We start from the raw sequence: 18,449 nt of genomic DNA on the forward strand, positions 1-18,449 counted from the left end.
CCTGTTTGTCTCCAGAACTGTGGAGGCTGCAGGAAGAACTGGCAAGCTGCAAGAGGCCCGGACATTTGTCCATTGGTGTAAGGACAAGCAATCTTTATGTTGTTATCATTCAGCCCAATGTCTGGGATTTGGTTTAGTTTCATCATTAAGTATAAGTGGTGCTTTTCCAAGAAAGTTCATCGTAAAATTTGATTCAGGAACAGCCTTTTTATTTCTCAATGTGGAGGCAAGTTGTGCTCTACTTCAGGACTCACAGCTACCATGCAGACAACTGTCAAGCAAAGGAGAACCTCCAGAATGAAGATGAAGCAGATATTAAAGCTGCACAGTGGATTTTCGAGGTAAGAAAAAAAATGCAGGATTGGTTATTCAAATGTCCTGTAGGAGGGGGTGAAAGGGTATATATGGAAAGGAGGAGAAACAAAACATTAATGTCATGAATAATATCCATAAGTTTATCACCAAGATATCACTATTCACTTAGTTTTCATTTATTTCTGAGCCTCATCCCCTGCCCTCTGTTCCTCAGTGTGCTGCAACCACAGTGACAAAGGAGGTGGTGATCCGCCTTCCCACTGTCTTTTGCTTTCAAAGAATGTATTAAACACATCCATCTAACTCACAAAAATTATTCATGTTTTGTGAAGCTAATCCATTACTAAAAGGGTGAGGGAAAATATGTTGCTTCATGGTGTTTAGACACTGAAGAAGTCTGCAGTTTTTACTGATACTATGTCAGATGGTTTTTATTGATAGTTGACAAAAGAAGATATGCCAAAGAAATCAAACACAGCATAATACTGAAGTTCATTAGGAAGTTACAGTAAATCTGCTTTAGTGAACCTGTAGGGTATTCCTCAATTAAAAACAACAGCCTTGTATCTTGCAGATTTTTTCAAAAGCCTGAAAACTGCCTGAGGGGTGAACTGATATTATTTATGGGGAGAAGCACACTCCTATGCAGCACAGCAAGAGAGACAAATGCAAGAAACTGTATCTTATTAAAGCTTTGGGGCAAAAGTGGTGCACCCTGGTGCATGATAGGGAAAACAATGTCATAGCAAAGTCCTGCACTCTTGGAACCACAAAAGTTGTCTTTTCTCAACTTAGAACCAGTGTAGAGAGGGGCTGCAGGCATGCAGTTGAGTTCATTGGCAGGGTTGGTGAAAGCCAAGACAGGGGAAGAAGCCATTCCCAATTCCACATCTGCCTTACAAAGATTCAAGTTAAAGCTAGAATTGACCTCTCAATTTCCTTAGCCAAAGCATATCCATTTCCAAGAGGGTATTTCATCTGAATTATAGGAATACACTCATCAGAAATCCTAAATGACTTTCATTGGTTTTGCTGAGAGGAAATGCTCAGCCTGCTTTGATACTATCAGAAAACTGTTTCTGATAATGAACAAAGTACACTCTATTCAGAATTTCGTGTCGTTCTGTCTTGTTATCTAGCTTGTTATGGCACATGAGCCTGGGGACTTTCTGACCCTCTTGAAGGCAAAAGGGTTTTTTTCACAGGCCCAGTGGCTCCTGAAGTTAACCATTGACAGTCATAGTTTCTGAAACCCAGATACTGAATTCTTCATAACTCATGTCCCCAGTTATTTCTCATTTAGCCATCCTTTAATTCACTCCAGGTGAATTGTTCCCTTCAGCTTGCTAATTGCTCTTGCAGACATCACTAAATTTGTAGTTTGTTGCTGAGTCTCTGAGAACATGGTGCACAGGACTGAGTCAGCAACCTCACAGAGGACAACTTCTCTCTCTATACTGCAAAGGTTTTATCTACAGAGGGACATAAATGCTACTGGAAGGTTCAGAGCCAGCTACTGCCACAGTTCCTTTAACAGCAACTTCCCTTCTCCTGCTTGCTATCTGTCCCATGTACTTTGTTTAGTGTGGGAGCTTGGGTGGCTTGGACGGTCGGGACGGACGGAGATGAGAGATCTCTGAAGTCAGATCTTGGAACATGCGGTTTATTGCAAAGGGCGTGGGTACAGGGGCACTGCTTAGAGCTGCCAGACTCAGCTCGGAGCAGGACCAGGAGAGCAAGAGAGTAAGCGGGTAAGTAAAGAGAGAGAGAGAGGAATGAGAGTGAAGAAGAAGTAGAAGTGATGAAGTCCTGGTTACAATACAATAAATCATCTTCTGTACTGAATATTCTAATTGTCACTAACCAATCTAATACAAGATACAAATCCTATAGCATTTACATACAGCCTATAAGAGTTCTTATATTACCATAGAGTGTTACATCTTAACTTCTAAAAACTACTCTTTGGACCCCTTCTGCTGAGCTAGTAGGGTCTGCTCTGACCCTTGGACCTGCCTGCAAGCAGAGGGTATTGTTCAATCAAGAGGGGATTACCTTCAGTCGGCCATACCATTGTTTTCCAGTTGTTCAGTAACTAAGACTTGGTATTTCAAAAGTGGCTTTCATTTCGATGTTGCCTGTAGTTTTCATATTCCCAAAATCTTTTGTCAGGCAATCATATTTATAAGGCTTTCCTGTTTCATCTTCCCCAACAGTTTAGTGCTTTTATTTCTAAATGCTGCAGCTCTGCTGGTGTGGCTCTCATCTCTGGTACCAGAGACAGCCTGCAGGGACTGCCCAGGAGATGCTCTGTAGCCACTTCCTGAGCTCAGCTGAGTTGAAATTGCTGTGATATGGAAGCTCAGGTATGAGGCTGCATTCTCTGGGGGAACATGTCTCCAAAACTTCCTAAACCGTATCAGCAAATGATCCTTTCACATATGTAATGCAAGCAATGTTACTGTAGTTAATGAGTCTACAAGGATTGTGTTAGTGATAGAAAGTTAGAAAACTTACCCACCTAGAAGTGTCTACAGCCCTAAGGCTGGGGAACCAAAATAAATTGCAGCCTTTACTTTACATGGGAGGGAAATGCCTTTCCGTTTTATTGATTGGGAACCATGGCACAGAGGGTTTACATGATTTCCTAGTAGTATTTAGGAAAATAACTTGGAGTTCACAAGGTTCAAGACCAGGTTATCACTTACATGTCCAGAATGGAGGAGATCACATTAAACTTTTTTTTTTTTTTTAAATAATTCCTGGTGGCACTGAAGTGTACAGAAAGTTCATGTTCTTTTGGTAAAACATTTCTATATGTGGCACTGGTTGCTATAGGGAGATTATGTTCTTAGACCTGTAATTTGTGTGACTGACAGGGTCCTTGATCAGACTGATTCCACAGTTCTCATTAATTCCCATGTTCCCTTCCACTTTAGATGAGATTTTGAATTTGATATTTCACAATGTGATCAGTGGCTGCTTCTGAGAGCAAGTTGACATCTAATTCAACATGCCAAAGAGTAAAAAAGCCAAAATATCAAATAAATTTTTCAATAAAAAAACCCAACCAACCAAAACCAAAAAACAAAAACAAAACAAACAAACAAAAAAACCCCCAACAAAACAAAACACCTAAATATTTTAACAAATGAATATTTAGGCTTATTTTTTCTTGAATGTTCTTTCAAAGACAAACCGAATTACAGGAGAAATGTTTTTGAAAAGTGGTAGGCAGAGCTTAAAGGCCTCTTAAATTCTCTTCATGACATTTAAATTAACTCAACAAGTTGTTTGTTTCCAATATCCATTTACATTGCTTAAAAAGCCTTTCCCTCTGGCATATATGCATCTTGATTTATAAAAGTGTTAAAAAGCAAAAGTGAATAAACTGCTTTTTACCAGTATCAACACAAAGATACAAGGACTTTCTTAACCCAGAGCTAACACAGACACACTCATGTGTGCTTCCAAGGAGCTTTTTGCAAGTAAACAAAATAAAATACCCCAGAAACATTGCACTACATAGGGAGATAGTGCAAGGTTTCAAATATATCACAGTTTTTTTCCTATGGACAAAATTTAGCCAAAAGTCCTGTTCCACAGAGTTCATTGCTATCCCTTCCTCAGAAGAGGGTGAGAATGTTCTCCGCAGAGCTGCCATATTTAATTCATGTCCAGATTACACCTGGATAGAACCTGTTTCACTTCTATAACATAATTATGATTCCTAAGCATATAGTTCCCAGATTTGGGTTTACATGAATAATATGCCTACAGACAGTGACTGGGGAAGTGCAGATAGGAGAGCAGTGTTAGGGCTCTGAGGGCACTAATAAGTCTTGGTGGCCCTAACCAGCCTCAGCTGGGGCCTCCACCCTCACCCATGGACCCAGCAGCCCTATTTAAGTTTATCCCCAAGGGCCTGCTCTCTTGACCTGAGCCTGAAGGAGTGATGGTCTCCAGTCAAGTGACAGACATGTGGTGGAGCCTCCCACCCTGGGCTGACTTCCTGGCTTGACCTTGGCTGTTCCCTGTCAGTGTGGGCTTGCAGGGTGGTTGTGGGAGCTGATCTTAAATCTGATCTGAGGAGCTGACCTCCACCTTGCTGTGATTCTGTTTTATGATCTGGATCTTTCTTGAATTTGTCTCTATGTTCAGCTTGCCTTGCTCAAGTAGTGGGGGTGGGATGGGGGATCCCTTTGCTTCCAGCTCACCTTCTCTGAGGGAGCAGAAGGTTGTTGAATCCCTGTTGTTCCTAGGATTCAAGCAGAATCCTTTACAGCTTCTGCTGACTTTTGCCTCACCTGTAAGGGCTTTCTTTCTACCACAGGGCATGGAGCAGAGAGGCAAAGAAAAGCATAGTGTTAAATGAGAAGGTATGTGCCAAGGAGAGGCAGAGAGCAAGTATTAATACTCCTTAAACAATAACCTGTAGGCTAAGGCACTGTGATACCCTGGTTATACCAGCATGGATTTTCTGCTTGCCAAGTCCTATCCATTTGAATTCTCTGTAGGGGACCAGGCAAAAATGGAAATGGCCTCAAGCATACTGTCTGAAGGAGCAGCCCCAGGGAAGTGTGGCATCCTTTATCCTTCATCTAGCTGATCTCAGCTCTGCCTGGAGATGTCCAACATTATTCTGTGAACTGCTTGTAATGTGAAAGTCACTCATGACCATGCATAGCTCACCTAAATTATTTGGCAACTGCTTTGAATCATAATTTCTTTGATAAAATAGGAATCCATTCACAAACAACTCCAGAAAGGTCAAAAATCATAAAAGTTGTGATTTGCAAAGACATGCCAGTTAAATAATTGCACTGCTTTTATCCAAGTACTTCAGTGTCTTCAGCTGATGAGTGCTGTCAGTCATTAATTGCTATTACTCTTAACAGTCCCTCTGAAGTCAGATGTTGTCTTCATCTTTCATAAGAGTAGGAAAAGTCCTGATATTAGTAAACATACTCACTCTTTTCAGTCGATATAATCCCTACCAAGCACATTTTCACGTCAAGAGTGTTTATTTGGTGCAGTATGTTTTTCATACTTAGTCATGGTAGCATTTGTATGTCTGAAAGCTTGTGACTGTCAGAGGGTGTTGAGAACAAACCAAGCAGTAGCTTATACCAAGAGCACACTCCTTCTGTTCTTCTGAACAGGTGTGCGTAGTTAAACAGGCTGAAACATAATTTTACAGTCACATTTTATCTAACTCTTAGGTTTGAGATGGGCAGAGGATGCAAACTGTATGGCTGTGGGTTGAACCACTTTCAGATGGAGCCAGCATTCTTTGTCTATGCCAAAATAGTTATTCTTACATGACAGATGTAAAATTTGAGACATGTTTCATGCTCTGTTTTATTCAGGAGCAGAGGGAGACAGAATTCTGGGAGAGATACAGGAGTGTTATGGGGCATTTAGGACCACTGAATTATGAGCAACTAGTCATAGTGACAACACTTTGATGATACAGTATACTGTTTGATAGGGAAAAGAGTGGGTTTTTTGCCAAATAGTTATAGATTAAGATAATAGGTAAAATCATATGCACTTAGTTTTAAACATAAGGAAAATTATTTCTAGGACAAGCTGGAGAACATTATCTCTCTGTGATGTTCTCTCGTGGTTAATTTTGTTTTCTGGACATGTATCCTTTATAACAGTAGTATATCCTGTCCCTGAAGTGCTTTCACTAGTTAAGAAAGGGCTACTCCTGCACATTTTTACAGACTGTATCAGTCCTTATGAGACCTGCACTGTTGTCTTGGTTTTGGCTGTAATAAACTTAATTTTCTTCCTAGTAGCTGGTACAGAGCTGTGTTTTGGATTCAATACGAGACTAACATTACTAACAAACTGAAGTTTTAGATGTTGCTAAGCACTGTTTGCCCTAAGTCAAGGACTTTTCCATTTGCCATGTTCTGTCTGTGAGCAGGTGCACAAAAAGCTGGAAGGGAGCAGGGCCAGGAGAACTGACCCAAACTGGCCAAAGGGACATTCCATACCATAGGGTGTCATGCCCAGTATATAAACTGGGAACAGGTGGCCAGGAGAGGCCGATTCAGCTCTGTGGGTCCTGCTGGGAGCAGTGGAGGAGCACAGTGTGCTGTGATGGGGCACCCTTCAGCAGACCTAGCCTTGAAAGACATGCAGTGAGCCACTGGCTTGGCTTTTGTCAGTGGATGGGACTCATTTTCACCACTTGCTGGCTATGCCTGGGCAGCCTTGCAGAGACCTTTCATGTTGGGTTTGGGGTTTTCTTCCCATATTTCCTCCAGATGTCCACAGTAAACTAGTCTGCTCTGAGCAGCTCAAACTATTAAATATAACTCCTTTTAAAACATTATCTTTTAATCCTTAGTATTATGCGTGAAAGTAAGAACAGATGAATGTGGCTTAAGCAAGAACTATTCTATCAGACAGAAAAAGTTGTGGGTTTTTACTGTGGGGGTGGTGGGACAGGTTGCCTAGAGAGATTTTGAAGTCTCCATCCTCAGAGGAATCCAAATCCTGCTCAGCACAGATCTAGGAAGCCTGAGGAGCAGGAGGCAGAACTAGACAATATGCAGAGGACCCCTTCCAATCTCAACTCTTCTTTGAAACAAAGAGCTCTTCAAAGAGTCTTTCTTTTTAAACTGTTGTGTACTTATATGGCATAATAATATTTTTAATTCATAAATTCTTTTTTTTTTTTTTTGCATCCAGAAACACTTTTCAGAGAATAGTTGGCTGTATTGCTCAGCATTGTCTATGAGCCAATAATAGCTGCATAGACAGTAATCAGAGGGCATTCTTTTGTAAAAGTGGTGAAAATAATAATGCACTACACATTAATGGGTGCGCTACTTGCATATTAATGGTGTGCAAATTTTCTAGTCCTCATAGATAATTTTTACTAATTTGCAATAATGTTTTTCTAATTTAGTGATTTACGTGTTTTACTATCGAAATAGTCCTAAAGCTTTCTTTTCACCTGTGCACCTTTGAAACGGGAAAAATGCAGATTCCTGGGCTGATTAAGATATTACTGTCAGAAAGAATTTAATGAATATGAAAACCAAAAGGCAAAGTGCTTTTACACTAGTTCTGGAAATTTTTCGGCAAAACAATCCTAGACTGACCTGAATTACAGGGATTGTTTTTATTAATATACAATAACCTTCTTTAAGTGGAACAAAATGTCATGCTGATTGATAAATAACCTACTCAGCCTAAATCTAAATCAACTCATTTAAGATATGGGTAACTGCAGATTTACAAATAAATTAATTTACTATATCCTTTCACCAGTAAGAATTAACAATTTGGATAAAGGACATTGGGAAAAGCAACATTTCTCTGAAAGACCTTTTTAAAAGATCATCTAGTTTGGGTGTCTGGGAGTCAGAAGGAATTTACCTTAACTCCATGATATATCTCTCACTCCATGATATAACTCGCACACCTAAACTGATGAAAGTAAATTACCTCCAGTAAAAGACAAAATAAAACTCACATACCTTTCTGCATCACCAGCCCAGCATAATGCAATTGGTGTTGCTCTGCCTTACAGTTCAGCCTAGGTGCCATGGTGTGTTAGAGATCACCCGAGCACAGCATTCCCATAGTACTCTGATTTATTTCCAATACACCTCATGTCTAATTTAAAGAGGAATTGGTGTATGGGGTTTTTTCAGCTCATATTTCTCAGGGATTTCTGAGAGCTAGAGGATTCCTGAAGTACCAGATTAGCAAATCCTTCCAGTGACCAGGAGAATGATTTGGGGTGCAGTATCATGGTAATCAGAGGGCTGGAATAGCTCTCCTATAAAGACAGGCTAAGAGATTTGGGGTTGTTCTGCCTGGAGAAAAAAAGGTTCCAGGGAGATCTTAGTGCTGACTTCCAGTACCTAAAAGGGGCCCACAAAAAATCTGGAGAGGGACTTTTTACAAGGGCATGGAGTGACGGGACAAGGGGAAATGGCCTGAAACTGAAAGAGAGTAGGGTTTAGACCAGATACAAAGATGTGAGGGTGGTGAAGCACTGGAACAGGTTGCCTGGAGAGGCTGTGGATGCCCCATCCCTGGAAGCGTTCAAGGCCAGGCTGGATGGAGCTCTAAGAAACTTGGTCTAGTGGCAGGTGTCCCTGTTCATAGGGTGTGGGGGGTTGGAAATAGATGATTTTTAAGGTCTCTTCCAACCCAAATCATTCTATGATCTAAGATTGTCAAAGGTGGTTCTGGGTGGGATTTTGAAAGTGTCATCTGACATCTGCTGCAAGGATCAGCCTAAATATCCCTGCCTGCTCTTTAAGTTCATTACTCCTTGCTGTATGTACTGTGAGCATGAAGAGTAATTTACTCCTTCTCCTTGCCCGTTTGTATGCAGTGCATCCTACCCGAGATGCATTTCCCATGAGTGGTGCAAAGACACAAAACTCATGATTTCCACACATGCTTTTCCATGGGAATTTCTTTCCACAAAAATTTCTAAGACTCTACAGGAAAATAAATGTTTATTTCAAGCCTTTTAATACTTACTCAGTCCTACATTTGCTGGCCCCTTCTGTGCAATAACAGGACAGTTTTCTACTCCCATCTATTTGCTTATTTTCATAAAGCAGATTCAACCAGTCAAGACAGAATGCAAAAAGAGATCAGAATCCTATCACAAATATCTTAATTTCAAAGCCCAGCTCCATGTTGCTAGCTGACAGCTAGGTGCATCCTTCTGAGAGGAGATCAAAGCCAAAGCCCTTGCAAGCCAGGAAATGCAAGGGAAAGACCATCACTCTTCTCCCAGAGATCACATGGGGGATGAAAACACCTTGTTTATGTACAATATAAGTAATTGTATGTTTCTTCACAAGCATTAAAATTTAAAATTGAGACAGGCAGAACATTATTTTTCTATCAGACTCATCCAAAACATGGGCTGAGGGGTAACACTTGGGAAATGGCAAGGATCTGCGAGCAGGTGAACTGGTGAAGCCTGGCTTGCAGCAGGTCTATGCCTGCTTACTGGCAGTTCTGGATGTCTCAGAAGGCTTGGCCTTTCCCAAAGCCCCTCCCTGTCCTAATGCTGATTCCAAAACTTTCCGGAAATTAGATGTTGAGATCTTTAACCTAACAGATATTTATTCTACCACCTTACATGGTTAGAAACAGCTCAGGAGTCTTATTGCCTTCAATATTATACTTTTAGTGTCATTCTCAAAATAAAGCTGATCTAAAATACCATATCAACTGTTAAAGGTAAGAACAGGCTACAATAAATCAGGATACCTGCCGAGCAGCAGCTGATTGTTTCACAAAATGTCACATCATTTTTTCTGGATCACTGTAGCAAGCCCTTAATTACTCTCACAAGAAGGAAGAAATTATTTTCAGGAGCCTAGAGATGTCAGGTCTATGCTGAGGAACTCATACAAAAAAAGGGGAAAGGCTCAACTTTGTTTTCTTATGCATTTGGTTCCAGTTGTGAACACAGCTTAATTTCAGGAAGTAGCTGTGACATTTTGTGCAATTTACTTTAGGACTAAATAAAGAAGAAAACCGTTCTTACTGTTCTATTGACTTCACTGATTCCTTTGAGAGTAATCAAGTTAAGAGCAAAAACAGTGGGTCAGGCTTAAACCGAAATAGGATGAATTATTTGTTCTTGAATTTTGTAACAATTTATTATTAGAGACAGGCAGATTATAACATTTTAAAGTATTAATTTTCTTGCATTGCAGTGCTTCATTTCGTAAAATCCATGCTCTTTTTATTACCAAATTAATTTGTTCAAACACAAGGATTCTTAAGAGAGAGATGTCTTTGGGGAAGAAAATCTCCTTTTAGGGATTCCTTGCTAATCCTATAGTTTAATATCCCAGGTAAGCTTTGGCACTCACACCCTTTGTGCCTTTTGGTACCTGGAACTTGTGCTCAGATTTGCAGAGGTGCTCAGACTGTGCTGGAGAAGCTGCTCAGTTACTCCTCTCTGACCTTTTGTGCTGTTTTTTCATTTGCAAATTCTTGCTTCATTTGATGATTTACATTACCCAGAATTCTGCATAGTAATACGTGGGTGATCTATAACATTTATCTTGAATATGGGCTCTAAATAAGAGGGTTAAAGGCTGTTTCTCAGTTTACATCCAGATCTTCTGAATGGTTTGTCATGGAATAGTTTTCCAGTCATAAGAATGACAAAGTGAGTCACAGCCCCTAAAAGCCAAGGACGTTTCTTCCAACTAGCATAACCTAGTGTTCACTGAAATGTTTGATTCTGAAAGGTGGTAGCTATTTTGATGACAGACTAGTCTTCCTCACTTCACTGCATTTATTCTGTTCATACAGACTCTGTGCAGATAAATGCATGTGCTTCATTTCAGTACAAGAATGGCATCTTCTTGAATGATTTTCCTGGAAAACAGTAGCATGCTCTGGTTATAACATTGTTTCAGACTGATAAAAAAGCTATGCTCTCTTTTATCCCACTGGGTTCTAAGGAGGCACACTTTAAACAGGTTCTTACCAGTCTTTCCAAATTATCAGGAGTAGTAAGTTAGAAGTGTTACAGATCAGAGGAAGAGGTTAGGCACAGAACCATTTCCATCCCACTTTGTCTTTTCTGTATTTAGTCAGGAGATATGTTTGAAATGAACTGCAGAAAGGAGGTTGGAAGGGACATTTTTTTGTGCCTAGGGGGAGAACATGGTCTTTCAAGCAGTAGTGTAACAGAGGGAAACAAGCCTCAAGTATGGCCTTGTCAGTGAGTTGATTTGAACAATGATGGAATACGAAAATAGGTATGTCCAAAATTTTTTGCATCTGGAGTGCTGTTCTCCCTCTCTCAGGACAGTTCTAGGATCCACAGTGAAGTGCAGTGGAAACATGATAGACAGCCCTGGAGTGGCCAGAGGAAAAGCCCAGCCTGCAGAATGGAGTGTCAGTCTGTCTGTACATCAAACAGGAGAAACGTGGTTTCACGGGAACACATCAAGTGCCTCCCACAGAAGCTCAGTAACTCTGAGTTGGTTTTTTGTTGGGGTTTTTTTTGTTGTTGTTTTTATTGACTTGTTTGGTTGGTTGTTGTTTGTTTGGGGTTTTTTTGTTTGTTTCTTTATTTCTTTGTCTACTTCAGATCCTCTGTCTTTAACTTGTAACTTGGTATCTGTGGTGTCAAGGGAGACCTGGGAACTGATACCATTTGTAATGCTGCTTCTAAGCCTAAAGCAAGCAGGACATTCAGCCAGTGACTTGGGCTGTCTGTAATTAGTGTTTCTAATCTAGGCAGATACTTCTACAGGGGCAAAATCACATAAGGCACCTCTGAAATAAAAGTTCGTAACAGATTCTTCAAGGAGACTCCAGGCCTTTCTACTCACTTCCACAGGGGTACTCACTTCTACATAACAGAGATAACCTGACCTCTTTAAAAGAGTATTTGTTTGGTACCACTGATAAATCAGTACATTGAGAGATATAACACCTGAAGCTTTCCCTTTTGCAAAGTATGTTCACACCTTCTCCTCGCTGTCATTCTTATCAAATCAGCTCCTTTTCCTCTCATCATCATTCATATGTCTTTTTAAGGGTGCTGGATAAATATTCCTGGTCACCAGTGCAATCTAGTTTGCAATGGGACAAATACAGAGTTTTCTCTTCATGGCAGCACCAGCCTGCAACATTCTCATTGATACTGCCCTTTAACCTCATACTCTTCAGCAGTCTCTCATTGCCTGCTCTTTATTCTTTTGTTCTTCTTTTTCAAAGGAATTATAATGCATTTCTCCTTTCATGTTCTCCACCACATCCTATAAATGAGTTGTATTTTCTCCCATCAGGCTTTTAACATGGCTGCATAATTTTCCAATTGATCCATAATTTATAAGGTCCAAAACCTGATGAAAATTAATGGCAGAAATCACAGTGTCTTCCTCAGGAGTCTTGTCAAGCTGGAATGTTACTGTGCAGCCACGTTGTGCAACCAGGCTTTCAGACTCACTTTGAACTACTCAACTGCTCTGAAAGCTCAATCTGCTCAGGAACATTGGTTCCAAATTGCCCTGTTAATCTTCCTGTCTGAATCAGCTCTGGAATGTAACTACAAACTGCTCTATAAGACCTAAAAATTGCAGTCACGGCAGTTTTGATTTCTTCTTTAATTTAACTATATTTATTACCTAGCAAGCACGTGTGGTAAGGATCCTGTGTAATAATTAGATTATGTGTGACCCAGAATATCAGGAATACTTCTGCAGGTCATGGTTGGACAGGTACCTCTTGAGTGACAGTGATACTATGAAGATATTTTTACTTTTCCTATCATGAAAAAAGATAAATCTTTTTCTCCAGTCGATCATTTAATTTCCATATGGGCAGAGAAGAGGAGGCCTAACAGCGCAAGGAAGACTAGTGCTTTGGACTTACCTTTAGATGTTGAGGTTCGCAATTCAAATTGTAGGTGCACAGTGACACCTTCTGGAAGCTTGTAATGAGCGTTCCTGAGCTGCTTCCTCCATCGTCGGGAAACTCACGATTTTTGTATGTAGAAGCGAATCTTTTTCTGGTCAGCCTTTTGACCAGACATTTGCTATAGGGTCTGTCATGTTGCTGGCACGTACACTAACAGAACATGGTCGTGATGGAAGAGATTTTTCTTTTTAAGTCAAGCCTGACCTGTAAGGATTTTTAATGATTCCAAATAATTCAAAGGTTTATGGGGAAAAAAAAAAAAAAAACAGGATAGAATTAGAGATGGATGCTAGCCTCATGGTTTAAAACAAAATGTAGCTGGCATTATATTTTTAATTATTTAATGTCATACATCAGGTGAGAGGGTTAGGGAATATAGTGAAGATTCAATATGCCAAACATGACAAATTAAATGAATGACAGTTTCTTAGTGCATTTGCACTTCAGCAAAGATTTCATTTTTTGTATGTATCACATTGCAGACCTTCTCTGCACAAGCCACCAGCTTTCCTGGGTAGTCTGCCAATCTGCCAGAAACTCTGTATCATCAAGGATTTGAAGCACATGAGTTGGGCCACAGAGCACTGTCTGAGGGCTCACAAACTCCACAGAACCTGCACCCATCAGCTGGACTGGGCCAGAATGGGGAGTAGAACCATCACTGAGCTGACTCTGATGCTCTGAAACCCAGCATTCAGTGCTATTACTGGAGAACATATCTTTATTTCTAATATTGAATTCCATCTCAAATGTTACTTCCCCAAGTTTCCTCTGCCTTAGAAGTAACAAAGATGTGATATGTAGGAGTGGAAAAGAAACAGAGTTGTGAGTGGAGACAGCAGAGGCTTCCTGCAGCTTTGGAGCAGACACTAACTGATATAAATACTGAAGCTAAGGGTTTTGTCAAAACATACATATGGAACTGGACAACCCTGAGAAAATACATCACCCTAGAAAATGACCTTACAGTGGTGAAATAATTATCAAAGCACTATGCAGAGCCACCGACTGCAAAAAATTGTGCCTTCACTGAGATCTAAATCATCTAAGTCTAACCATTCTCATAACGTTTCAAGCCCTGATGTAATGCAATCACAGATTTTAGCATCAGATCCTGAGGAAACCAAATCCTCCAGCAGAAAGCTGAGAGACACCCTGTGACTGCATGAATGACATGACAGTGGGACTTTCACACTTTGGCCTACACAAAATAATTTCTACTGGTTAATTAACGCACCACTACCAGTGTTGATGATGACTCCATTTTATTCTTCCTCCCATCAACATTGAACCTATATTTCCTATTTGAAACCAACTACTAATAGATCCATGAAGAAAAGTGACTTATGCCTGTAAGGAATTGATGTTGAGAAAATACAAATATATTTAAAAGTTCAGCAAAGCTCTTTCCCATAATATCACTGGTATTATGTTCACTTCAGAATATGGGTATTTAAATGCATTTTTTATTTTGTTTTTCTTTTTACATTTTTAGTTTTTATTAAGGGATAAGAGAAAGCAAATACTAGAATGCTGCTAGAATACTGACATATAAAGAAAATTGAAGTTCAGCTGAAGTCCCTGGAAACTCATTCTCCTTCTGAAAATATCTCCTTTCCCAGAAAAGTCTATCAGTCTTCAAAATGATTTGTAACAAGTGCACTTTATGTCAACGAAAAAGGTAAAATGTGGCTTCTTACTCTCTGTTTGAATTGCTCCCTAATTTGCTATGAATCAGCTCCATTCAATGGTCTAGAAACTCTCTTTGTAACAATTTAAGGGAGCAGGAAACACTGAAATAGACTAGCACACAAAAGCTGCCATACAAATGTGTATGACCTCTCCTTGGGCAGGGAGCAGAAGTTCAGGTATGAGACCAGCATTCAGCCTTCACACCTTAAAGCCAAACAGGCTCCAAAAGAGCTGATAATGTGCATTATGTCACTCACTGACATGTGACTGCAGGAATGATGGAATACAATGTTATTGTAATGCAGATACATGTTCTGTATTATCTTTCTTATCACCTGTTCTGAACAGTGAGAACAAATTTAAAAGAAAAAAAAAAGGTGCCATACAAGTTTTCACTAAAAAATAAAATAAATAAAAACAATAACCGATTTCTTCATTTCCACAAAGGCAAAATTAGGAAAACATGTTAACTGGACAAGTTTGCAGAAAGGAGAGTGGAGTCTAAGAAACATATAAAGGGCCAATATTAAGTAGCAACCCTCATATAAAGCCATCCCGTTCTGATCTAGAATAAAAGAAAACTACTGCATGCTGGATAGAATTTCCTTCTAAAAGTTTATCAAGAGCTTATGTAGTTGAATGACAAATCTTCAGGAAAGTCCAGTAAAGGGTGGAGGTTGGTTTTCTACTGCCTGATATACTGGTAGATAATATCAATATGGAAACCGGGTCCTGATTTATTATTTACCTTGTATGTTACAAAAAAAAAGGTGTCACTATATGGGATAATTATATTAAATACACAGTTCATGTGTAAGCTCTCAATTTTCCATAATGTATTTTTTGAAAGAGAAACAAGAGCAAGATGAAACACTCCCATGCCTTGCTAGATTGACATTTTGCTTTCTCTCTGTCCCAGTGAAGCTGACTTAACCTGAACACAGTAGAGCAGTAGAGGGGACCAAGAGTAAGGTCACAGAGACACATGCAGAGCAAGCTGCTCTGATGATTGAGGGAATTTCTTTCATGCATGAGAACTGTATGCTCACATTCCTTTAGAGACAGAAAGGGTTTCAGTCTGTGTCTCTCAGCTGTCTCAACTCTAAACCCCATTTTGTCAAAGTCCAAGCCCTTGCTTATGCAGTTCTGTGTTATGCAGCTGAACATCAGCCTGCATCCATCATTCAGGGAGGAAGGAGAAGAAGATGACTATGTTAACAGTTTTGAGAGGACTTTATGCCTCCACACCATTCAGCTGTTTCAGGATGTGGTTGTGTACACATGCAGTGATGCAGAGGTACCTGCCTGCAGAGCGAGACACAGTTGCCTACAACACCAGTCACCGGAAGATAGTTAGCTATGGTGGCTTTGTTTATCCAACAGCATTTATGCTAGGGAGCATAAATACCATATTTTTATACAATACTACCCGCCATCACTATGCATCATGGATTTTGAAAAAAAGATAGCCTTCTTTAATAAGGTGTTAGTTAGAACCATAGAATGGTTTGCGTTGGAAGGGACCTTAAAGATCATCTCATTCCAAACCCCCTGCCATGGGCAGGAACAACAGATCATGACTCTCCTGAGACAAATGGAAAGGATGATGGAGCAAGAACATACCTTCCAAAGGGGTTACACTCTGCCAGCATTTTAAACCTGAACTTGATCAAGCATTCCTGCTAAGATTTAGAAAGCCACCTGGGACTGTAGTCTAGAGAGGTCTTAGGGGAGTCACACTTACTCACCAGTCTGAGAAGTGACTGCCTCTCCTGGTAGAGTGACCAAGAGCTGAATTCAAAGGCCAGTGGTGTTAACAGATGTTTTGGGCTTGGTCTTAAGCCACATAAACAACCACCTCAGTACACTTACTGAGACTTTGTTCCCTTTTCTCTGCCAGGGAGTGAGGCAGTGTCATTTAATCCTACTTGTCAAACCTGTAACACCATAGGTCCTGTCTGGGCCTTGGCAATTGTAGTTTGGCACGGAAATCTGTTCAGCATCAGTTCTATGCTTTCTGCCACAACCAAAAGTGCAGAGATTTGCAGAAGGCTCCTTGCCACCGGGCAGGAGCAATACTCAGAGTGGGGTTGTGGGGTGAGAATCAACCTTTCTGGTTTTTCTGCTCTCCTGGGAACATTGTCCAGTTTCTGCGGTAGTTCACCTCTCCAAACAGACCTAGGGGAACTCTCTGCTGCTAAGCAACAGTAAGCTCTCCTTCTGTGTAGGAATGGCAGCTTTCCCCGCTGGTTTCAGCTCTAACGAGCACCTTCCCCTGGCATCAATGGTACCACAGCTGTGTTCTCCCATTGCTGTAGCAGTGCCTTTGGCCTTCAGGGGCAGTGCCATCACTGTGGGAAGGGCTTTCTTCACACTGTGTAGGCTCCTCTCTGTCTCTTTGATATCTGGTTGTAGGCCAGAAATAGGGACAGTGTTTTGGGGTGGGCTGAACCTTGATGAAATAGTGAAGCCCCAAACAAAAACAGGTAGAAATCATTGCTAGAGAAAAGGGAAGCAGAGCGGTGATTTTTTCCGCTCCTGCTCGGGATCCATGCTCTATCAAGGTGGCTCCTTCTTTGCAGGACAATGGCATTCAGCAAGGAAGGGCAATGTCACACTTGCCTGACGCCCGCAGACCGCGGCCGGCCCGCCGAGCTTCCAGGCCACGGCGGGGGGCGGCGGGCCAGGTTCAGGACCCTGGACAGGTCCGGGCGGCAGTGGCTCTGCTCTCCGCTCCTCGCCGCCGCTGCAGCTCCGTCCGTCGTCTGCGGCTGGCTTTTCGGGTGGGGATTTTCTGGGGGTGCTCTTCGGTGTAGGTTGTAAGTGGCTAAATTCGTCCCCGTGCTCCTCTGTCACTATGGCCAGCCCCGAACCCCAATGGGCACTGGCGGGGTACGAGAGGCGTCCTCCAGGCCTCACCTAAAGGACCGGCTCGGAAAAGTTAAAGACAGAGTGTACATGGGGGCAAGAGGTGGTGCGAGGGCAGCCGGTATGGGTTCACGGCTGCCGCCACTCCAACCCTCATCTTAGCACTGCTGGGCTGTGCGGGGTCCCCGCCTGCCCCCTCGGTGATGCTCACTTTGTGTTTCTCTCTCTCTCTTTCTCCCACACCTCCCCCGCTCGCCGCAGACTCCGAGGCCTGCCAGGCTCCTCGCCTCGCTGTCAGCTCTGCTCTCCAGCCCCTTCCTGCGACCGCAGCTCCCTGCCCGCCGGCCTTGCCCGCGCTTCGTCTCGGCGCCCCGTCGAGACGCCCCGGAGCCCCGCTTCTGTCCCGCGGGCTTGGCGGCATTGCTGGCCGGGAGCGGGGCGCCCGCCCGCTGCCCGCTCGCCGCCCTGCTGCGGGGCCGCTGGGCTGAGCCGCCTCCGGCCCCCGCCCCGGCCCCGCCGCCGCCCAGCCGCCTCCCCCCGGAGCGCCGGAGATGCCCGGCGTGCCACGGAGCCGCGCCGCCGCAGCCCCGCGCTGCCCCCGAGCCTCCCAGCACCGTGAGTACCGCTCGTGGGGCCGCGTCCACCTCCTTCTCCTCCTCCTACTCCCCGCACAGAAGTCCGCCCACGTGCCCTCAGCCGGCACCGGCGTGGGAATCTCGGGGGCGCAGGGCGAGCTCCCGCGGCAAAGCTCCCGGGTGCCACGGGCGAAGCCCGCCCGTCCCCACCTGCCATCCCCAGCGCTCCCGGGTCCGCTGGCTCCAGCAAGGCGGCTCCTGCAGCCGCCCTGCTCCGCACCCGGTGCGCGGGCGGGAAGGGAACAGCCTCGACGGCAACCGCGTGCCCAGCTCCGGGAACCGGGAACCGGGAACGCCCAGAGCGTTCACGCACCCGTTCAGTCTGGATTTCACGGGAAGACAGGGTCGGTCTGCTCGGGAACGGCGGAGGCACTAGCCAGCCGCAGTTGTCCCGTTAACCCTTGCCCCGGCAGACGACGTCTGGGACTGCCGGGGGGTGGAGGCGGCAGATCATTATCGGTGAGAGAATCCCTTAAACGTGGCGGTGTTTCT

At 42.8% G+C, this 18,449-nt stretch overlaps 1 protein-coding gene across 3 annotated transcripts in view; it reads left to right on the forward strand.

Moving 5' to 3' along the window:
* Positions 1–18,449, forward strand: part of RGS20 (regulator of G protein signaling 20) — a 37,029-nt gene continuing 18,580 nt past the window's right edge. The window contains exon 1 of one of the 3 annotated variants that reach the window (XM_010401175.4): positions 1–341. In XM_010401175.4, coding sequence (XP_010399477.2) covers positions 219–341 — 123 coding nt within the window. In that variant the 5' untranslated portion in view covers positions 1–218. Of the gene's footprint in view, positions 342–17,841; positions 17,938–18,021; positions 18,417–18,449 lie in introns of those variants that run through there. The other 2 variants (XM_039572717.1, XM_039572718.1) reach the window with 2 other exon arrangements.

This window comes from Corvus cornix, chromosome 2 (genome assembly GCF_000738735.6).
Source record: "Corvus cornix cornix isolate S_Up_H32 chromosome 2, ASM73873v5, whole genome shotgun sequence".
NCBI lineage: Eukaryota > Metazoa > Chordata > Aves > Passeriformes > Corvidae > Corvus > Corvus cornix.